Source organism: Naegleria fowleri, assembly GCF_008403515.1.
Source record: "Naegleria fowleri strain ATCC 30894 chromosome Unknown tig16, whole genome shotgun sequence".
In the NCBI taxonomy this organism is placed as follows: domain Eukaryota; phylum Heterolobosea; class Eutetramitea; order Acrasida; family Naegleriidae; genus Naegleria; species Naegleria fowleri.
The window spans coordinates 660,810-677,382 of NW_025407948.1; the positions used below are offsets into that span (position 1 = coordinate 660,810).

Consider the following 16,573-nt stretch of genomic DNA (forward strand, 5'->3'; position numbering starts at 1 on the left):
ATCTACACAATATACAAATATCGATACACCACTGTTGAGGTTGCCAATATTCCAATTCCAATCATACACAATTCCATGAGTGACAAATGTTTTCGAATATTCGTCAGAAATTTATACCAAATTCTAAAGAGTGACTTGAAACTACCATCATCAACAATTCGTTGATCGTTCAGGTGTGAATAAAACTTGTCCGACGTTTCAATTGGTAAATTACTATTTGATTTTTTTCTTTTTGTAAAGAAAGATCTTTCAGATGTATTATTGCAAGTTTGATTAAATAATGATCTAGTGGCACAAGCAGAGTATGAATACTTGTTGCAAAGACTGCTCCTTGCAGACTTCAATGAGACAGATTGGAATAACGAGTTGAAGAGTTGCCGGCGTTTGGAAGCAAACATTTTTTATTGAGTATGAATGTTGGTCCAAGTCGCCGAAACTTTTTTGCCTTACTTCTTAAATGGTCGGCGAAATCTTCTTCCCTATTCACCCTAAAGCTGAAGCACTCTATTCAGTCCAAATGACACCAAGATATTGAAGAATGACAAGAAAGTCCTTGTCACAGCTAATAATGATGGAAAGAGCCTTTTGAACCATCAATGAAAATGAAATTCTTTCGAAACTCAAACTACAATTTGACAACCTACCTTATCACTATGAATATGTAAGCGAGCTGCCATGTTTACCGCTCGTTTTTCAAGAGTTTCTTTTCGTTGCTCGTCTAATTTAATTCCAACGATCGATGTGTTTTTCTTTAAGGCTTCAGTATATTGATTGCTGATCTCAATGAGTTGAGAATATAAAAAGAGTAAATAATCTCTAAGAATGATAGCAACTTGTTTAGCATCTTTGGTGACATTTAGATCTGTTGATTGCCATTGTGCAGGAAGATTTCCACCGTTATTTACATCGATCAGATACTGTGACAAGTTTAGAATCTTTGAATAATAATATTGCATTGGTAAGAATAATGAATTTTGGTCAACTTACATGTAATGAAGCCAATGACGCTAATTTAGCAAGGGACCTATAACACTCCGCTTTGCTTTTTTTCCAAAAGAAGTGTCGATGTTTGAACCATTTCTTCAATCTCAACGGTTGATCCTAACACATCCTCCAAATTACTAAAGGCATTCTTTGACAGTTCAATACATGCCTTGGTCATTTCTAAAATTTCCTTTCCAACAGGAAGTGACGCAATGTATTGATAAGAGTCTTTCTTTTCTTCCACTTCCTTTGTACTGAATTGTGTTGAGTCAATAAGAATGTCTTTTAATTCACGCAAAAGTTCTAAATAATTGTTTTAAGAATACCAAAAGTATTGAATGTTGAATTGCTTCAATACTAATGTGTTGTAAAATATGAATTACGTACTTTCAATTCTGTCACGTTGTTCGTCGGTTCTATTTTCCATATACTTGGCTAATTCTTCATTACACTGTTTGGAGAGAGAGGCCACTTCTTGTAAATGTTTCAATCCTTCATATTCGATAAATAATTCTTTAAAGTTGACATAGATATGGATACCATCATCGTTCTGTTAGGATGATTGGCATGTTGGTGTAATAATTGTTAGATTCACGCATATTCATTTGTCATGAAGATATATATAATATTCAAAAAAGTAAATGATGGTGGTTGGATTTGAGATCGGAAGGAAGGACACATTGGTGACTTACCTCCTCAGTATCATACAGAATTCTACTTGCTTCTTCGAGAGTATGCAAAACACTTTTTCCAAAAGACGATGCCCATCCTTTTACATATTTCAGCTCTGCTGTTTCATCCACTAATTGAGATGTTTCATTATAAAAGGAAGTGAAAAGAGATTTGAGTTTTTGCTCTGCAGTTTTAAGAGAGTTTTCAATCGTTTTTTCAGTTTCTTCGATGAGAGACGATGCATTTGCTGCTCCACCATTGTCATTGACTTGCCCATTCTCTTCATCTAATTCATCATTGGGAGGAGTCGATGAAGATGGTGGCTCTGTGGTCTGTGTTGTTGTGGATGAATCATCGTCTTGTTCAGCAACTAATTGTTGCAGTTTTTGTCCGAATTCATTGGTTTGTTGGTTCATGACTCGAACCACATTACCGATGGTTGAAGAAAGCCAACCGCTTCCCCAACCCCATCCGCTTTTATTCTCTTGTTCATTGTCCCGATCAGCAGCAGTAGCAACCTTTTGGTCGGTTGGTGGTGGCGATGCAGAAGATTGCTCCGAAGATGGTTCCATTTTTTCTTTTCGGAAATGCCTTCAATCGCTTTTGTATTTGTGATTAATATTCAAGAAATGAATAAATGTTGAGAGGTATTGGTCCACTTTGACTGAATCTGTCAGAATTCTGCATTCATTTAAACTTGACTTTTGTTTTATATCGTTTTTGCGATCAAAAATTTGGCTTTCTTATTTGAATGATATACAGAGATAACCTTTTACACTATTCGTAAGCGGTTGTGGCCGAGTGGTTAAGGCGTTTGACTAGAAATCAAATGGGGTGACCCGCGCAGGTTCGAGTCCTGCCAACCGCGAAATTTTTTAAAGGGAAAATTAAAGTAATTGAAATGGATTGTGGATAGACAATCGCGAACATGTGCTTTAATGATAGAAACATCACTAGCAGCTCTGTGAACAATAGTGTCCAATATAACTTTCCGTTCTTTGGATCAAGATCAGTCTCATCTGCAATGCTTTTGTGAAAAATTGCTCATCCAAACTCCATGAATGAACTAAGAATATTACATCGGCTGCTTCTAATAATTAACAAAATAAGGAATCATATTCCGAAGAAAATCACTTTTGGCTAATATGGCCAGTTTGTCCTGATGCATTGCTGCAGCTTTTTGATGCCAACTTGCATTTCGTTCTGGTTGGACAAACATCGAATGTAATTGATGTGTTGAAAGAGATAGAAAAGCAATTTGAATGATAGTATTTGTGTTAACATTGACTCCAGTTGTCTCCAAGTCCATCAACACAATATGATATAATTTGTTTCCTATTTTCATGAGATTTTGTGTTGATGACTTTATTTCTTGGGGTCTAGAATTTATCACCGAAATTTTACCTTTGAATACGGACCGTAATTCATTAGGCTTATTGAATTATTAGTAGCATTTTCTGATTCAGAATTCCATGTTGAATTATAATGTTCTTGAGCTTGTCGAAATAATGACAAATATTCAGATTCTGTCTCAGTTAACCCTTTTGAAGGAGACACTAGCTTGCTAATTATTTCATACATGAGTAAAGGTTACGCAAGCAAGCTTTTAGGTGTGGGACAAACTGTATGCAGCAATTTGTTTGAAAATAACATCTTTATTTGAAATAATTTGGTCAAGGTGGTTCATTACAGGTTGGCAATTACTGCAAATCCCGGTTGCTTTTGTGTAAAGTTGATTGCATTCAATAGATTTCAATTTGGTCCCTATTTTAATCGCATCCATTGTATTCATGAAATCACCAAAAAGCAGCTCGGAATATTTATCGGATGGAAATACCCGCAACCAAGCGCAGTCGAAAATACCTAATTTTATGTTCATTAACTAATTGAATGGCGACGTCCATATCAGAATTAGAACCATGAATGGCTACGGCCATATCACCATGAATGCACCTCATCCCGTCCGATTTGAGAAATTAAGCATCGTCGGGCTGCATCTGATACTGAGGTTGGAGACAACTTGGGACATTCACCCAACGGATTCCAATTCCACCGTGTCATTACCATTTGTGAGAGAAAAAGGAACGCAATCATGGTTCTATTTCAAAATTATTATTATTACCAAAACAATAAGTGTGAGAGAACAGGCATCTTCCAATTCGCGAGAGTAGCTCAACAAAAAAATGTTGAACCCACCTCATGACCAACCTGCTTTTTGGTCTCGTACCAAAACAAACAAGACCATTTCTTCTTCCAATATATCTTTGAAAGGAATGATGAACCTCTTGTTCGTCATCCATGTGATGGTCGTTGCATGTATTATGGCCACCATCATCCCATCCACACATGCTTTGACTCTTGAAGACGACCGATTTGCTTCTAGTCTAGCCTCCATTCAGGCCATTCACGATCACTTCTTTCAAGGCTCTTCCAAAGGTAGTGCCTCTACAGCCATCCTCTTCCGCAATGAAACTTTGGGAGAGATTTTTGCAGGACAAGCCTTTGAGAATGTTCCAAACGTGAAACCCAACAGAGATACCAAGTACAGAATTGCATCAGTCACTAAAACATTTGTATCGGCTGCCATGATGGCATTGAGAGATGAGGGTCGTTTGGATTTGGATCAATCCGTTTTGGATTTTGTGCCAGAGTTTAAAGCCTTTCCGAATCCTTTTGGTTTTTCGTCGAATCTAACGTTCCGACAATTAAGTTCTTACATGTCGGGATTGCCTCGAGAAGCACCTTGTGTGTTGTTTGATTGCGACTATACGAATGCTCAAATGATCGATCGTATCAAGAAGAATGGCTTGTTTTTAGTGAGGGATGGAGATCATTTTCCAATCTATTCCAATTTAGGATATTCATTATTGGGTCATGGTTTGGAAAGTGCAGCAGCCATGCCGTTCGAACAAGTCATTACAACTCGAATTTTGGATCGTCTCGGAATGAAGAATACTGGTTTTGTCACCAAAGATAATTTGAACACGTTACAACTTGCAACAGGCTATCATCACAACACTCCCATCTATAGCAATAATAGAACCATTTCATGGAATCAACCAGCTGCAGGCATGTACAGCTCCTTGGGAGATTTGCAACTCTATGTGAAAATTTTGTTGGCAGCCTTTGTTCAGAGTGGTGTTGATACATTTCCAGCAACCACCATCTTGAAAAAAGCAAACCATGAGAGAATTTCTGAGTGCTCAACACATTCTTCCACATGGAACAGCTGCAGTTGGATTGAGTTGGGAAATGGTCTATTACAACATGTTCTCAAGTTGGGCCATTATGAAGAGTGGACTCATTGGTGGTTACAATGCTCAAATTGTCCTGTTGCCAAAATATGAAATGGCAGTGATTACATTACTCTCCAAGGATGACGGCGCCCAATCTTTGGCTCTGCAATCAGCCTTGTCCATTGTGGCATCGGTCAAGGACTATTTGGATTCATTGAGAATGAAGGACTTGTCAGACAAGACATCCTCTCTCGTTCCAAATGTTGTGACATTTGTTGGAAATTACATGAGTGAGAAACAATCATCATGGTCATCATCCTCTTCTGTATCGATTGCCTTATTTAATGCCTCGACAACACAAGTATTGAAAATGAAAAATGTTTTGGGAACAGAGTTGTCATCGACATTCCTAATTCCCACACCAAGTAATGGTGGAAGTACAAATTCTTTTCTTGTACAGCCCTATTCTGTCCCCACAAGATTACAATACGAAACAGGAATTGGAGGCAGTAGAATTGAATTTTCACAAGATTTCAAGAATTTCACAGCACTCGACATGGGTCTACAATTCATGAACAAGTCATCTGGTTCCAACACGGCACGTCGACCTAAATCTCTTAGATCCACACAAGCTATTCCCGTCGTGTGCAATTTCATTCCAAAAGATGTTTCCCTAAAGACTCCAATTGCTGATTCATCCATTTTGAATTTATTCGATCAGCTGAAACAAGAAATTGCCTCTTTAATGAAACAGCAAAACTCTTCAGCTTATTTGAAAATCAGTTACAGAGGACAGGCTGTGTATGATGCTGCTTTTGGTGATTCCAACATTTCACAAAATTCCATCTTTAGAATTGGAAGCTTGACACAACTTTTTACTGCTGCAGCCACTCTCATTGCCAAAGAAAAAGGGATTATTAGTTCTTTGGATGACCCTGTGAGTCGTTACTTCTCTGGAATCTCCTTCCAAGAAGTTATTTCAAATAATATGTTCTCGAATAACATGACATTTAGACAACTCATGATGCATGCATCAGGCTTACCATCTGGAATTCCATGTGACTTGTTAAATTGTAATATGAATTGGAACAGTTACTTGCAGGAGGCTCTTTCAAAATTTAGAATGATTCAGCCATCCTATAATTCAAGAACTATTTCTACATTAGGGTATACCATTCTTGGAAATGTCTTGTCTCAGTTAACGGGAACTTCACTTGAAAACTTTATCAAGGTCAATATTTTGAATCCTCTTGGAATGTCCAATACTGGCTTTACTTACACGACAAGTGTTAAAAATCAACTTGTTTTAGGACGTGATCTGAAAGGTCAATTATTGAGCAGTGAGGTTGACAATTTGTACATTCAAGAAGCTTCTGCCCAAATGTACTCAACGACAAGTGACATGTCCATCTTTTTAAATTGTCTCTCGAGTCTCAATAGAGAATGTCCAATTTTAAAGAGGGAACGCTCTCGAACCTTACTCCTTCGTAATTACCTCTCTGATGATCTTTCAATGAGTACAGGCTTGGGCTCATGGCAACACGAATTTAATGGTGGATTCTGGATTGCATCCAAATATGGCACTATTAAGGGATACAATTCCTATGCTGGTGTGAATGATGAAATTGATTTAACCATCACATTACTCACATCTACTGAGTATCCAGTAGCCAACGAGTTGGTAAGAAACAAAACTCTTATTCCACAATTAGTCTCTGCTTTCACTTCTGCACTCAAACAACAACCTTCGTACTTGATGGCCAATCTTTCCATTCCAAACTCTCGCGCCTTGATTCAAGACATGGTTGGTGTATATCAAGTTTTGATCAGTTCTTGTTGTTCACTCAATATCTTCAGATAGATTATGACACAACTAATGGATTGTTGACATTCGCATTTGTTGAAAGCTCAACACCTTCTCCATCGAGTAATCCTCCCACTTTTGCTTTGCAAATGATTGATCAAAGCAGCATGACATTCAAGGTGACAACATTAGGATCGTTATCGTGTATGGGTAATGTTTTGACTGGCATTGAAGGTGCTGTTGTGAAATTTAATATTGCCAATGGAAAAGTGGAGTCATTTTCCATGCCTTCTCTCAATTTCGGTAGTGATTTCATCAAGATCAAGGCGAAACCATCTACAAGCATTTCGGGTGCATTTGTGCAGAGAGGAATGAGTTTAATGTCATTACTTGTGTTGCTGTTTTGCTCCGTATTTTTGTTGTAATGGAAGTTAGGAACTATTTGAGCAAGAATATCTTGTGTTATAATAAATGGCTTTTATTTTATTAATCATAGCCACTCTTAAGGTTATATTGATGCGCATAGACAGCATTCTAAACTTGTTCCAATATTAATAGTTTTCGGATTCACTGATCACAATTTCAATATCAGAAAATTGTCCCTTTCGATTTGCTCCATGTGAACACGTACTTCCCTGCACATATGAATTCTTCAAATTATTCTTCAAGTAAATTTCCATCATTCTCAGCAAATGTCGACTAATGAATGATCTACCCATGTAAGGTGATCCCTTTTCCAATAAAATTGAAAGAAATTGTGAACATTCTTCCAAATCTACCAAATTGACCACATAGTATGGTACATTTTCGTGATACTTTCGACATGGAATCCAAAATTTGTTGAATATATATTCAAACACTCTCAATGGGTCACGATCATTCCCCACAAAATTTGGAAATATTTCAGAAACTTTGACTTTACCAGACATGATCTTGTTTGCAAAAATGTCAACCTTGGTAAAAAGTAATACTTTTTGTGTGCCTGGAGCTGAAAGCAAAGATGTAAAATATTTCACGTGACTGTCAAAAATTGGAGTATTCTTCCTGTATCGATCAATATCTGCCAATGAGATTAAATAAACTACAATGGGAGCAAGATTTGGCTTGTCTTGAAATTCCAGAGAGCTCCAAGTGTAATTCATTTGTGCGTTCATCATTTTCACACACCATCGTCTCTTTCCAAATTTCGTCACTGAAGGAGAGTTTTCAACAATGACGTTAGGATTACTCTTTTCATCTGATCCAAGTGATGATTTCCAGTCATGAAAAGTATTATCCAATAAATAAGATGAATATACCAGTTGCAATATTTTGCTGTTCGAATGTAAACTGTCTGAAAAGTTATAATTTGACTTCATAATGATATGTAAATTGTCAAATAATTCATGAATATTTTCTCCTTTTACATTTGATTCTTTGAAGATGTGTGTGGTGTGATTGTTCGATGTATAGGGAGTGAAAAAGGAAGATTGCATTAATTTCTGATAGGCTAATTTCACAACAGGCACTCTCCATAAATCTTCAATGGCGTTGACAATTTGTGGAGCTTGATCCAATATTCTGTCCCATGTAGTTATGGGTGCATTGATGGTTGTGTGAATACCATTCACACAATTCACTTGTTCTTCGTAGGTATTAATCAATTCATCGTATTCAGTCCATTTAGACACAGATTTCTTGTCTTCACTATTGTATGCAGAAAAGGGATCATCCTCTTGTGGTATTGTTTTTATTTCTTGCAAGATGAGTTGCATGGCATTCAAACATGAAGCGAGAATGGCAAATTGAACTGCTTTTTTGTATGTAAATGAATCTGTAGAGTTCGTACTAGGCACGAATGCAGAAGAAACCAAAGATGTTGCCAATGATAAAAATCCCGAACTTGATGAATCCACCGTATGATCGCTCAATAATTTAGTAACATCCAACTTTCGAATGAGACGTAATAAAGTGGATCGTCCAGAGAAAGGTATTCCACAAATGATCATGCCATAATCATAAGTACTCTTTGGAAGGGAGGTTGAGGTTATTAACGATGATAGAGCGTTTTCATCGGCAGGTCGGAGGAAGGAGAGGAAAAGATCGGTCTGTGGCCATTTTTTTAGAGAACAAGTTCAAATTCCCATGTTCAGTGAGCTGGACAAAGATCCAGATAGAATATCTAAATGCACTGCAAATTTTACATTGAAAAGAGACTGTATTTGAGAGTTCCATTCAAAAATGTACATGGTATCTTATGGTTTTGGAAGTAATAACTTGGATGCTTTGGGTGTGTCTCTAAATTCCAATTGAGTGGAGAGAGAGGTAATAAAGGCAGGCTCATTTTCTGTGAGGAGTGACACAAACCGTGGCAGTGTTCTTTCCTCTACCGATGACTCAGGAGCTCGTTGAGCTATTTCAATTAAAGTATTAGCACAATGCTTCCTACATCTCTCTGACGTTTGGACATAGGCAATAAATATTTGGGAAATTTCATTTCTCACAGTTTCATTCAGACATGAATCTAGATACAGACTGAACAGCGCCTTGATATACTGTTGTTCCTTAGATAGTAATTCAATGACTGTTTGCTCATGAATGAATAATAATATACAGTTCACTGCTTTTGAAATCACTGGATAGGTTCTTGATGATTCATTATTTTGAAGTCCTTCAAAAACTATTGCCTCTATGATTGCACTAATGAAATAAACATCAGAACCTTCAGTAGGCGTCAATGTATAGTCAGGATTTAACGTTAAATAGCGATAACATCTCACATAAGGATGTTTAAATAAATTAGCAGCTGAAATTCTCAAATCGGGATCTGGTTCAACCATTTTTCTGATTAAGTCCTTCAATGAAGCAAGCTTAATTTTTTCGAACATTCCAGGAATTTTCTCTCTTTCTCTCAAAACAGCTCTATAAAACAAGTCATGTTGTTGTTGACATGTTAGCTCAAAAACGCATAATCCCATGCTGTAAATATCACAACTAAAGGCGTATGGTCTTTGAAGAGCAATCTCAGGTGCTGATCAAGTATTATTAATGCATTAACATGGTCATTCAGTTCATTAAAACATACCAACATAGAGTGGAGTTCCACAAATAGTGTATGTTACAGCGCCTTTGGAATTTAACATTTTGGCCAATCCAAAGTCGCACAATCTCAATGTATCATCCTCCCCGATGAGCATGTTTGATGGCTAGTTTTTGTTTAAATAATAATCATCATGTTCTTGGAATCTTTTTTAACATACCTTGATGTCTCTGTGAATAATTCCTTCTTCATGACAATACTTGAGTGCGCTACAGAGTTGAGTGAACCATGCGAGTACTCTCCAAATATTGATATTCACATGAAGATCTTTTTCAATAATATCTCCAATAGTACCTTTTTGGCAATATTCTTTAAGAGTTGAACACAATATATTTCGTATTGTTTGAATGTAAAAACAACACAACTTACCAGTTACAACGCCCACACAACTCTTATCCATTTGATCTTTCAAAGGAAATTCTTCGATAAACTGCATAATATTTGGATGTTTTAAATTTTTCAAAATTTTGATTTCCTTGTCAATTGCTTCCACGGCTTCTCTGTCGGTAGTCTTTGGCAGTTCCAAAACCTTCAAAGCATAATTTGCATTTCCTTTTTTCACTAAATACACTTCTCCATAGCTTCCTTTTCCGATCAATGATGTAATTTGATATCCATGATATATGCTATCAATTGACAACATAACTCCGAGGTCAACAAATGGATCTCCCACTTTGGGACTGCGTAATGGTTTGCCTGCCTTTGAAGGCGGAGCGTTGCCATTGGGACTGTTGGTAGTAGTTGTTGTAGTGCTACCGGATTGTGGTCGTTCATAGGCCTCATCATCATCTTCTTCCCTCATAAGAAATTTTGCAATAGAATTTTCAGAACGAGAAGCACTCGAATTGCCCATTTTAGAATATTCTGGATGATGATGATATTATAACGTTTTTTTGTTACTGGTACAAGAGGTTGTCAATGGTAGAATGTAAAATTTGATGAAACGGGTATATATATATGAAATGCCAAAATATCTAGTGATTTATATGTTCAAATTCGGCCCTTGGATTCGGATTGGCAACGAGATGATGGCAATTCAATCAATGATGATGAGCTATTTTTTGGAGGAAATGATTTTCAAATCAAAAAATCAAATTCTTCCCATTTATTGGAGGTTACAGCAATTCGAATGAGAAATGAGGCACTTTAGTACTGTGCAAAATTTCCTGATTTGTTGTATTTGATTAGAATTCGATGGTTGTTTCTAATTCAGCTTTGGCTTCCCCATTGTTAGCTTGAATGGCTTTCTCAGCAAATTGAACATACTTGTCAACCATTGAGCTGTGTTTTGCAAAGAAACTTGAAACCTTAAATAATCCGCTCAAAGACTGAAGCATGGCGTAGAATGGCTCAAAAACTGAGACGCCAGATTTGAAAGCACGATCTCTGCTGTTTGTTGGTGCTTGGGATGACAGCAATGCCTCAGACAAAGACTTCTTCTTTGGATAGAAAACACAAAGGTGTGGTTCGTTCTGCATGCCAGCAACTTCCTTAGCTACTTTGACGGCGTCATAAAAATCACCAACCTGGTCAACCAAGTTTACTTCTTTGGCAGCTTGACCAAAGTAAACTTTACCCTTGGCAATCTTATTCTTCAAATCGTCCTTGCTGATATTTCTTGCTTGACTGACCTTTTCAATAAAGGAATCATAAAATTCGTCAATAACATTGTTAAATAATTCTGTTTGTTGCTCTGTGACACGATCGAAATACGAAAAGACAGACGAATTCTTGTTTGTTGAAATGGCATCATTGGTAATTCCGAGCTTATTAGCAAAGAAGTCTCCAAGGAAGAACCTTTTAAAGAAGAACATGTTGAATATTTCAACAAAAGATGAGATACTTACTTGCCCATAATCACTCCAATAGATCCAGTGATAGTAAAAGGATGAGCTACAATTTTATCAGCAACTGAGGAAATCCAATAGCCTCCACTGGCAGCTACACCTCCCATGCTGACAACAATCTTCTTTTTATCTTCTGTCTTTGCAAGCTCTAACTCTCTTCTAATGTGCTCACTGTTTAGAACGTGAAAATGATTGTGTTCGTGCAGTTTCATATTTCAATACAACATGTTGATTAACGTGAGTATGAAATGATCCATTATTGTTCAATATTTTCAAAGTTCAATATTTTTCAAAGTTTCTTTTGTGTTTCATCACTTACCTAGCAAACACTTCTCCACCTGGTGAGTCAACCCTCAACAGAATGACCTTCACTTCAGTATTCTTTCTTGCCTTATAGATGGCGTCAATCAATACGTCACTGTTCATGTTCGTATCTTGTGGGTTTTGTGGTCTTCCTCTTACAATTGCTCCACTGGCATAGATGATTGCGACAAGATTGTCAGACTTTTTCTTTGGGTTGAGATAGTCAAGAGGATTCCCTTCTAACTTTTGTTGAAGATACTTTTGAATGTAGAGAAGGTTAATCTTCTTTGAATCGACATTCAAACTGTCAGCCATTACTGAAAGCATTTCATCTCGATGCTTCACACCATCTACCACTTTGTGCTCAACAGCAGCAGATGCTCCAAAAACACCAATATCAAACCATTCACGAACTGAAGTAGCGTTCTTTTCTCTTGTTTCTGAGATGTCCTTAATAATTGTGTCAAAAAGGTCCTTAGCCAAAGTTTCAACTTGCTCCTTGTGTTGCTCAGAATATTTGGATTCTGTGAATGTATTCATAGCTAATTTGTATTCTGCTCTCTTCACAACATATGGTTCAATTTCAGCCTTATCCAAAAGTTGTTTCAAAAAGAAATTACGAAGTTGGAATCCATTCAAAACTGTAAGTCCTTGATCTCCAATATAAATCTTTTCACAAGCAGATGCAAAGTAATAATTTACAGTATTGCTGAAGAAATGTGTATGGGCAATAGTTGTTTTGTGTTGTTTGAAATCAAACAAGGCCTTTCTCATTTCGCTCAAATGAGCAAGTGCTAATCCAGAAAATGGATTGTGTGATGATCCTTGGAAATAGACAACAAGACCAACAATATTTGGATTCTGTTTAGCAACCTTCAATACATCCACAAATGTCAAGTAATGCATCTTTGTTTTTCCTTGAGAGAACAATGCTGCGAGGGATGGAGTCACAGGTTGTGCTGTAAATTCTAAATCCTCCAAATCAATTTCAAGAACTGTATGAGGAGATACTCTCTTTCTCAATTGACGAAGTATAAACTTGACAGAGGAGCTCACAGCAAGTGATACAATACTTGTAGTAATATATGGATGATTGCCAATGAAATTACGAATTGGATCGTGAGTGTTTGGCTGAACAGGCTTTTCAACAATGCCATAATGTTCTAACACACCTCTTCCTTTGTCGTATACCTGTTGAACTGTCTTGGTAACGTAATCGGTAAATGTACTCATGTCCATGGTAATGATGGTGGTGGATTGGGTTGATGATGAGAAGTTTGTTGTCTGTTATATATTCATGTACATTAATTGAGTGTTTTTAAAAAAGAATGAATTGAATACGTAGGATTCAATACATGAATCATTCCGATCACCCAATACGATCCCAATCACTTACATCTGTCTTGATCAACAACTCGTAAACGACTCTTGAGTCCTCAAAATTTTCGATCAAATTTTTTGATTTTATTTTGATGTTGATGGACCAATCAAAACTTTTAAGAGCTTGCAAATGAAATCATTCATGACTGAAAAGTTGAAATGAAATTGAAACAGAAAAATTGATTGAGCAACACGTATCTTTCTCGACCACACACACACAAGAAATCTACAACTTTTCAAACTATTTTGAATGTATGAAATTCAATAATAATAAAAAAAGTTACTGTTTGTATGTGTGTGGTACCAATTGCCTTGATAATGCCCTCATACTGCCTTCTCCAATCAATATAAAGTCTATGCATCACAGAATTCGTCTCTATTCCTCAAAAAATGTTCTCTCAAACCTTGACATCCTCTCACCAAACGAAACAAGTCAACTCCGAGTTGGTTTCGATGTCGAAGCCTTCTCCGAACAAACGTTTCCATGTTTTTAAACAAAACCCTCGGCAACATGTTTACGCTTGTGGAAAAGGCTTCTTTATGAACTACTTGAACTACAAACAACAGAACCGAAATTCCGTAACATCCACACAAGAAAAGGACTGTCTCTATGAATTCACTCGTATTGAATTCATGGATTATTTGTTAGATGATATGGATGATCAAATCATTAAATTCGAAATGAAACATGGTTCCGTTCTCATCTTGACACAATTCGGGAAAGTTTATGGTGTGGGAAGAAATCGAGGTTATGTCTTGGGATTACGCGATTGCAATCCAAAACCAGTGCCTGTGGATCCAAACTGAGTTCAATTTCAAACTTTAAACCTCAACCAATTCCAGAACACATGATGCACCACTTTCGTGATCATTATATCATTACTATAACGATACATCTTCCTTCATGATGATTCATTTGAATCATCCCTTCATACCCATTGGTCTCTCTTGTTCCAACACTCACTGGATCGTCGAGACAGAACAGAGAACTCTTGAAGGAGGTGGACAAAATACATCTGGTGAGTTAGGTCTTGGTCATGAGCAACCTCTTCCTTGTTTGACTCGGACCACTCAAATTCCACTACCTTTTGAATGGAACGAGCAAGATAGAGTGAAGGTTTTGTTGGACCTGAATGCACCATTCTTGTGCATGATCCATGCGAATCAGTGGTGGTGAGAAATTCACAAACTTTCAATCTTTCGATGATGAATAATCATGCCACCACCATCACCATCACTCTGGAAGATTGGATCATTTCAAGAATGATTCCAATTTCACATGAGATCATTTCTGAGTCTTCTTCTCTCCATTGTGACAATCCCCATGAATGGAGAATTTTCCATCCACTTGTTGAAAAGTGTTCTCCCGATATGAGTAGTGTATTGAAACGAGAAGAATTTCTTTCCTTATTGAATCCTCAAGAAAAGGACTGGATTCAACTTTTTGTGAGCATGTTCATCAGGATGAACAGTGACATCCTATTAATGAATGATGATCATGGTTTTCATAAGGATGATCACGAGAATGAAGAGGACGATAAGGGGAGTGATGTTGTTCATCTTTATCATTCTTTCTTTACGAACTATTTCCAAGCCTCTCTCAGAAAGGTTCAATTCTATGTCTTTCTCCTCTTCTTCCTTAATGATGTGAATGATATTGGAGTGTGGTTTAAAAACATTGTTTTGAGACTCTCTCGGAAATGTTGGAAACATCCAATGTGTTCGATATTGTTCAACAAATATCCAATTACTTGTCGGCTAATGTGTTGACCAACTCCTCAAAAGGAGTGTTCTCATGCTTGCAGTTAGGAAGTGTTTGGCCTTCATGAAAGGCCAATGGAACAATATGAAACATTCGATACATGATGACGAGAGACGGATGAAACTTGAAAAGAGAATTCAGACCTCCAAGAAGGGCTTTTGTGAGATTGTTTTGGATTGGAGAGAGAATGACTTTATGAAGAAGAACCAATATGATTCTTCAAAATTATTGGCTTCTCTGTTTAATGATATCACTAGTAGTGACCTTAAATGCTCGATAGGGGACTCGAGCGAAAGTGCTTGCATTATTCATGTGCATAAACATGTAATTTCTGCATTGAGTCCAGTACTTCGAGTTCTCTATGAAAATGATGCATTTTCAGACACTTCTTCCTCGAAAGACACTCCCTTCGATATTTATGGATTTGTTAGAGACTCGAAAGACAGCGAAGAGCAACAAGAATTGAAAAGAAAGGCTTTATTGATAGTATTGAAGTCATGCTATTCAAACGTTGAGGACTTGACCTCTTCTCACATGAATGTTGATTTGTTATTTCAGATAATCCTCATTTCTCTTCAATTTCAAATGGAATGGCTCACTCTATTTTGTTGTCAGATTTTGCTCCAACATGTCACTCCTAGCAATTACAAATCCATTCTTATTTTTGCTTCACAATTTGATGATGTTGAATCATGTCAATACTTAATTGAATATTTGATCACGTATGGACTCAAATATATTGCTCCCTCTGAATTGGCATGTCATTGCAAAGACCTCCCTCTTCTCTTGAGCTCTCGGCTTACTTCTCTCCAAGAGTCAATATTCGGAAAGGGAATGGTGAATTGGAACCTCAATACTGACAGCCCTCCTCCTCCATTACCCAAAGAACAGGATCTTTATCTTCGAGCAGTTCTATTCCAAGTTGCTTCTGAAAAAAGCTCTTTCCGAAGATGATTCTACACAATTTCTCTATTTTCAACAACATTTGGCCAAATAATGAATAAATTTTTGTTGTTTTAATTATTAATTTACTTGGATTGAGTAGCCTTGGTGGTCTTCTTTGACTTGTGCTTCAATCTCAACAACTTGGCAGCTCTGGCAACGAGGACAGTCTTCAAATCACCTCTGAAATCCTCACCTTCAGTTGTTTCGACAATAGTCTTAGCAGCCTTGGTGACAGACAATTGCTTGTTGGCGACCTTTGACTTCTTGACATATTCCTTTGGCTTTCTGACAGAAGCATCATGAGTGGACTTCTTGATGAGCAAATCACCCTTTGGTGTAACATCAACACTGACATTGTTAGTCTTGGTGTACTTTTCAGAGTTAATGTTGAGTGGGTTGGTTGGTGAGGTGTGGAATGAAGCACCACCGTAGAGTCTTGTTCTCTTCAACAAGCTGCTGTTGTTCTTTGTGATTTCCCAGATCTTGATAAAACAAGATTCAAATTTCAGAAAGTTTCAAAATGATGGAACACTTACGAGTGACATAATGATTTTGGCTTAT

General features: G+C 37.1%; 9 protein-coding genes across 9 annotated transcripts; 3 read left to right on the forward strand and 6 right to left on the reverse strand.

Annotated features, from left to right (window-relative positions):
- Positions 1-2: 2 nt before the first annotated feature.
- On the reverse strand, positions 3-398 carry FDP41_012941 (uncharacterized protein; the record flags this gene model as incomplete). The annotated part of the gene is made up of 1 exon (XM_044703516.1): positions 3-398. One exon carries the CDS (start codon positions 396-398, stop codon positions 3-5), a length of 396 nt encoding a protein of 131 aa, XP_044565866.1.
- Positions 399-504: 106 nt separating this feature from the next.
- On the reverse strand, positions 505-2,228 carry FDP41_012942 (uncharacterized protein; the record flags this gene model as incomplete). The annotated part of the gene is made up of 6 exons (XM_044703517.1): positions 505-582; positions 645-935; positions 988-1,042; positions 1,107-1,287; positions 1,372-1,534; positions 1,677-2,228. The coding sequence occupies 6 exons, from the start codon at positions 2,226-2,228 to the stop codon at positions 505-507; spliced, it is 1,320 nt and encodes a 439-aa protein (XP_044565867.1).
- Positions 2,229-3,839: 1,611 nt separating this feature from the next.
- Positions 3,840-7,121, forward strand: FDP41_012943 (uncharacterized protein; the record flags this gene model as incomplete). Its single annotated transcript, XM_044703518.1, has 3 exons — positions 3,840-4,791; positions 4,886-6,696; positions 6,750-7,121. 3 exons carry the CDS (start codon positions 3,840-3,842, stop codon positions 7,119-7,121), a joined length of 3,135 nt encoding a protein of 1,044 aa, XP_044565868.1.
- A 126-nt stretch (positions 7,122-7,247) lies between these two features.
- FDP41_012944 (uncharacterized protein) lies at positions 7,248-8,684 on the reverse strand (the record flags this gene model as incomplete). The annotated part of the gene is made up of 1 exon (XM_044703519.1): positions 7,248-8,684. The coding sequence occupies one exon, from the start codon at positions 8,682-8,684 to the stop codon at positions 7,248-7,250; it is 1,437 nt and encodes a 478-aa protein (XP_044565869.1).
- A 246-nt stretch (positions 8,685-8,930) lies between these two features.
- On the reverse strand, positions 8,931-10,628 carry FDP41_012945 (uncharacterized protein; the record flags this gene model as incomplete). The annotated part of the gene is made up of 4 exons (XM_044703520.1): positions 8,931-9,706; positions 9,761-9,881; positions 9,936-10,084; positions 10,145-10,628. The coding sequence occupies 4 exons, from the start codon at positions 10,626-10,628 to the stop codon at positions 8,931-8,933; spliced, it is 1,530 nt and encodes a 509-aa protein (XP_044565870.1).
- A 331-nt stretch (positions 10,629-10,959) lies between these two features.
- Positions 10,960-13,164, reverse strand: FDP41_012946 (uncharacterized protein; the record flags this gene model as incomplete). Its single annotated transcript, XM_044703521.1, has 3 exons — positions 10,960-11,572; positions 11,623-11,793; positions 11,942-13,164. 3 exons carry the CDS (start codon positions 13,162-13,164, stop codon positions 10,960-10,962), a joined length of 2,007 nt encoding a protein of 668 aa, XP_044565871.1.
- Positions 13,165-13,695: 531 nt separating this feature from the next.
- On the forward strand, positions 13,696-14,112 carry FDP41_012947 (uncharacterized protein; the record flags this gene model as incomplete). The annotated part of the gene is made up of 1 exon (XM_044703522.1): positions 13,696-14,112. One exon carries the CDS (start codon positions 13,696-13,698, stop codon positions 14,110-14,112), a length of 417 nt encoding a protein of 138 aa, XP_044565872.1.
- Positions 14,113-15,130: 1,018 nt separating this feature from the next.
- On the forward strand, positions 15,131-16,021 carry FDP41_012948 (uncharacterized protein; the record flags this gene model as incomplete). The annotated part of the gene is made up of 1 exon (XM_044703523.1): positions 15,131-16,021. One exon carries the CDS (start codon positions 15,131-15,133, stop codon positions 16,019-16,021), a length of 891 nt encoding a protein of 296 aa, XP_044565873.1.
- A 74-nt stretch (positions 16,022-16,095) lies between these two features.
- Positions 16,096-16,557, reverse strand: FDP41_012949 (uncharacterized protein; the record flags this gene model as incomplete). The annotated part of the gene is made up of 2 exons (XM_044703524.1): positions 16,096-16,494; positions 16,549-16,557. The coding sequence occupies 2 exons, from the start codon at positions 16,555-16,557 to the stop codon at positions 16,096-16,098; spliced, it is 408 nt and encodes a 135-aa protein (XP_044565874.1).
- Positions 16,558-16,573: the final 16 nt, after the last annotated feature.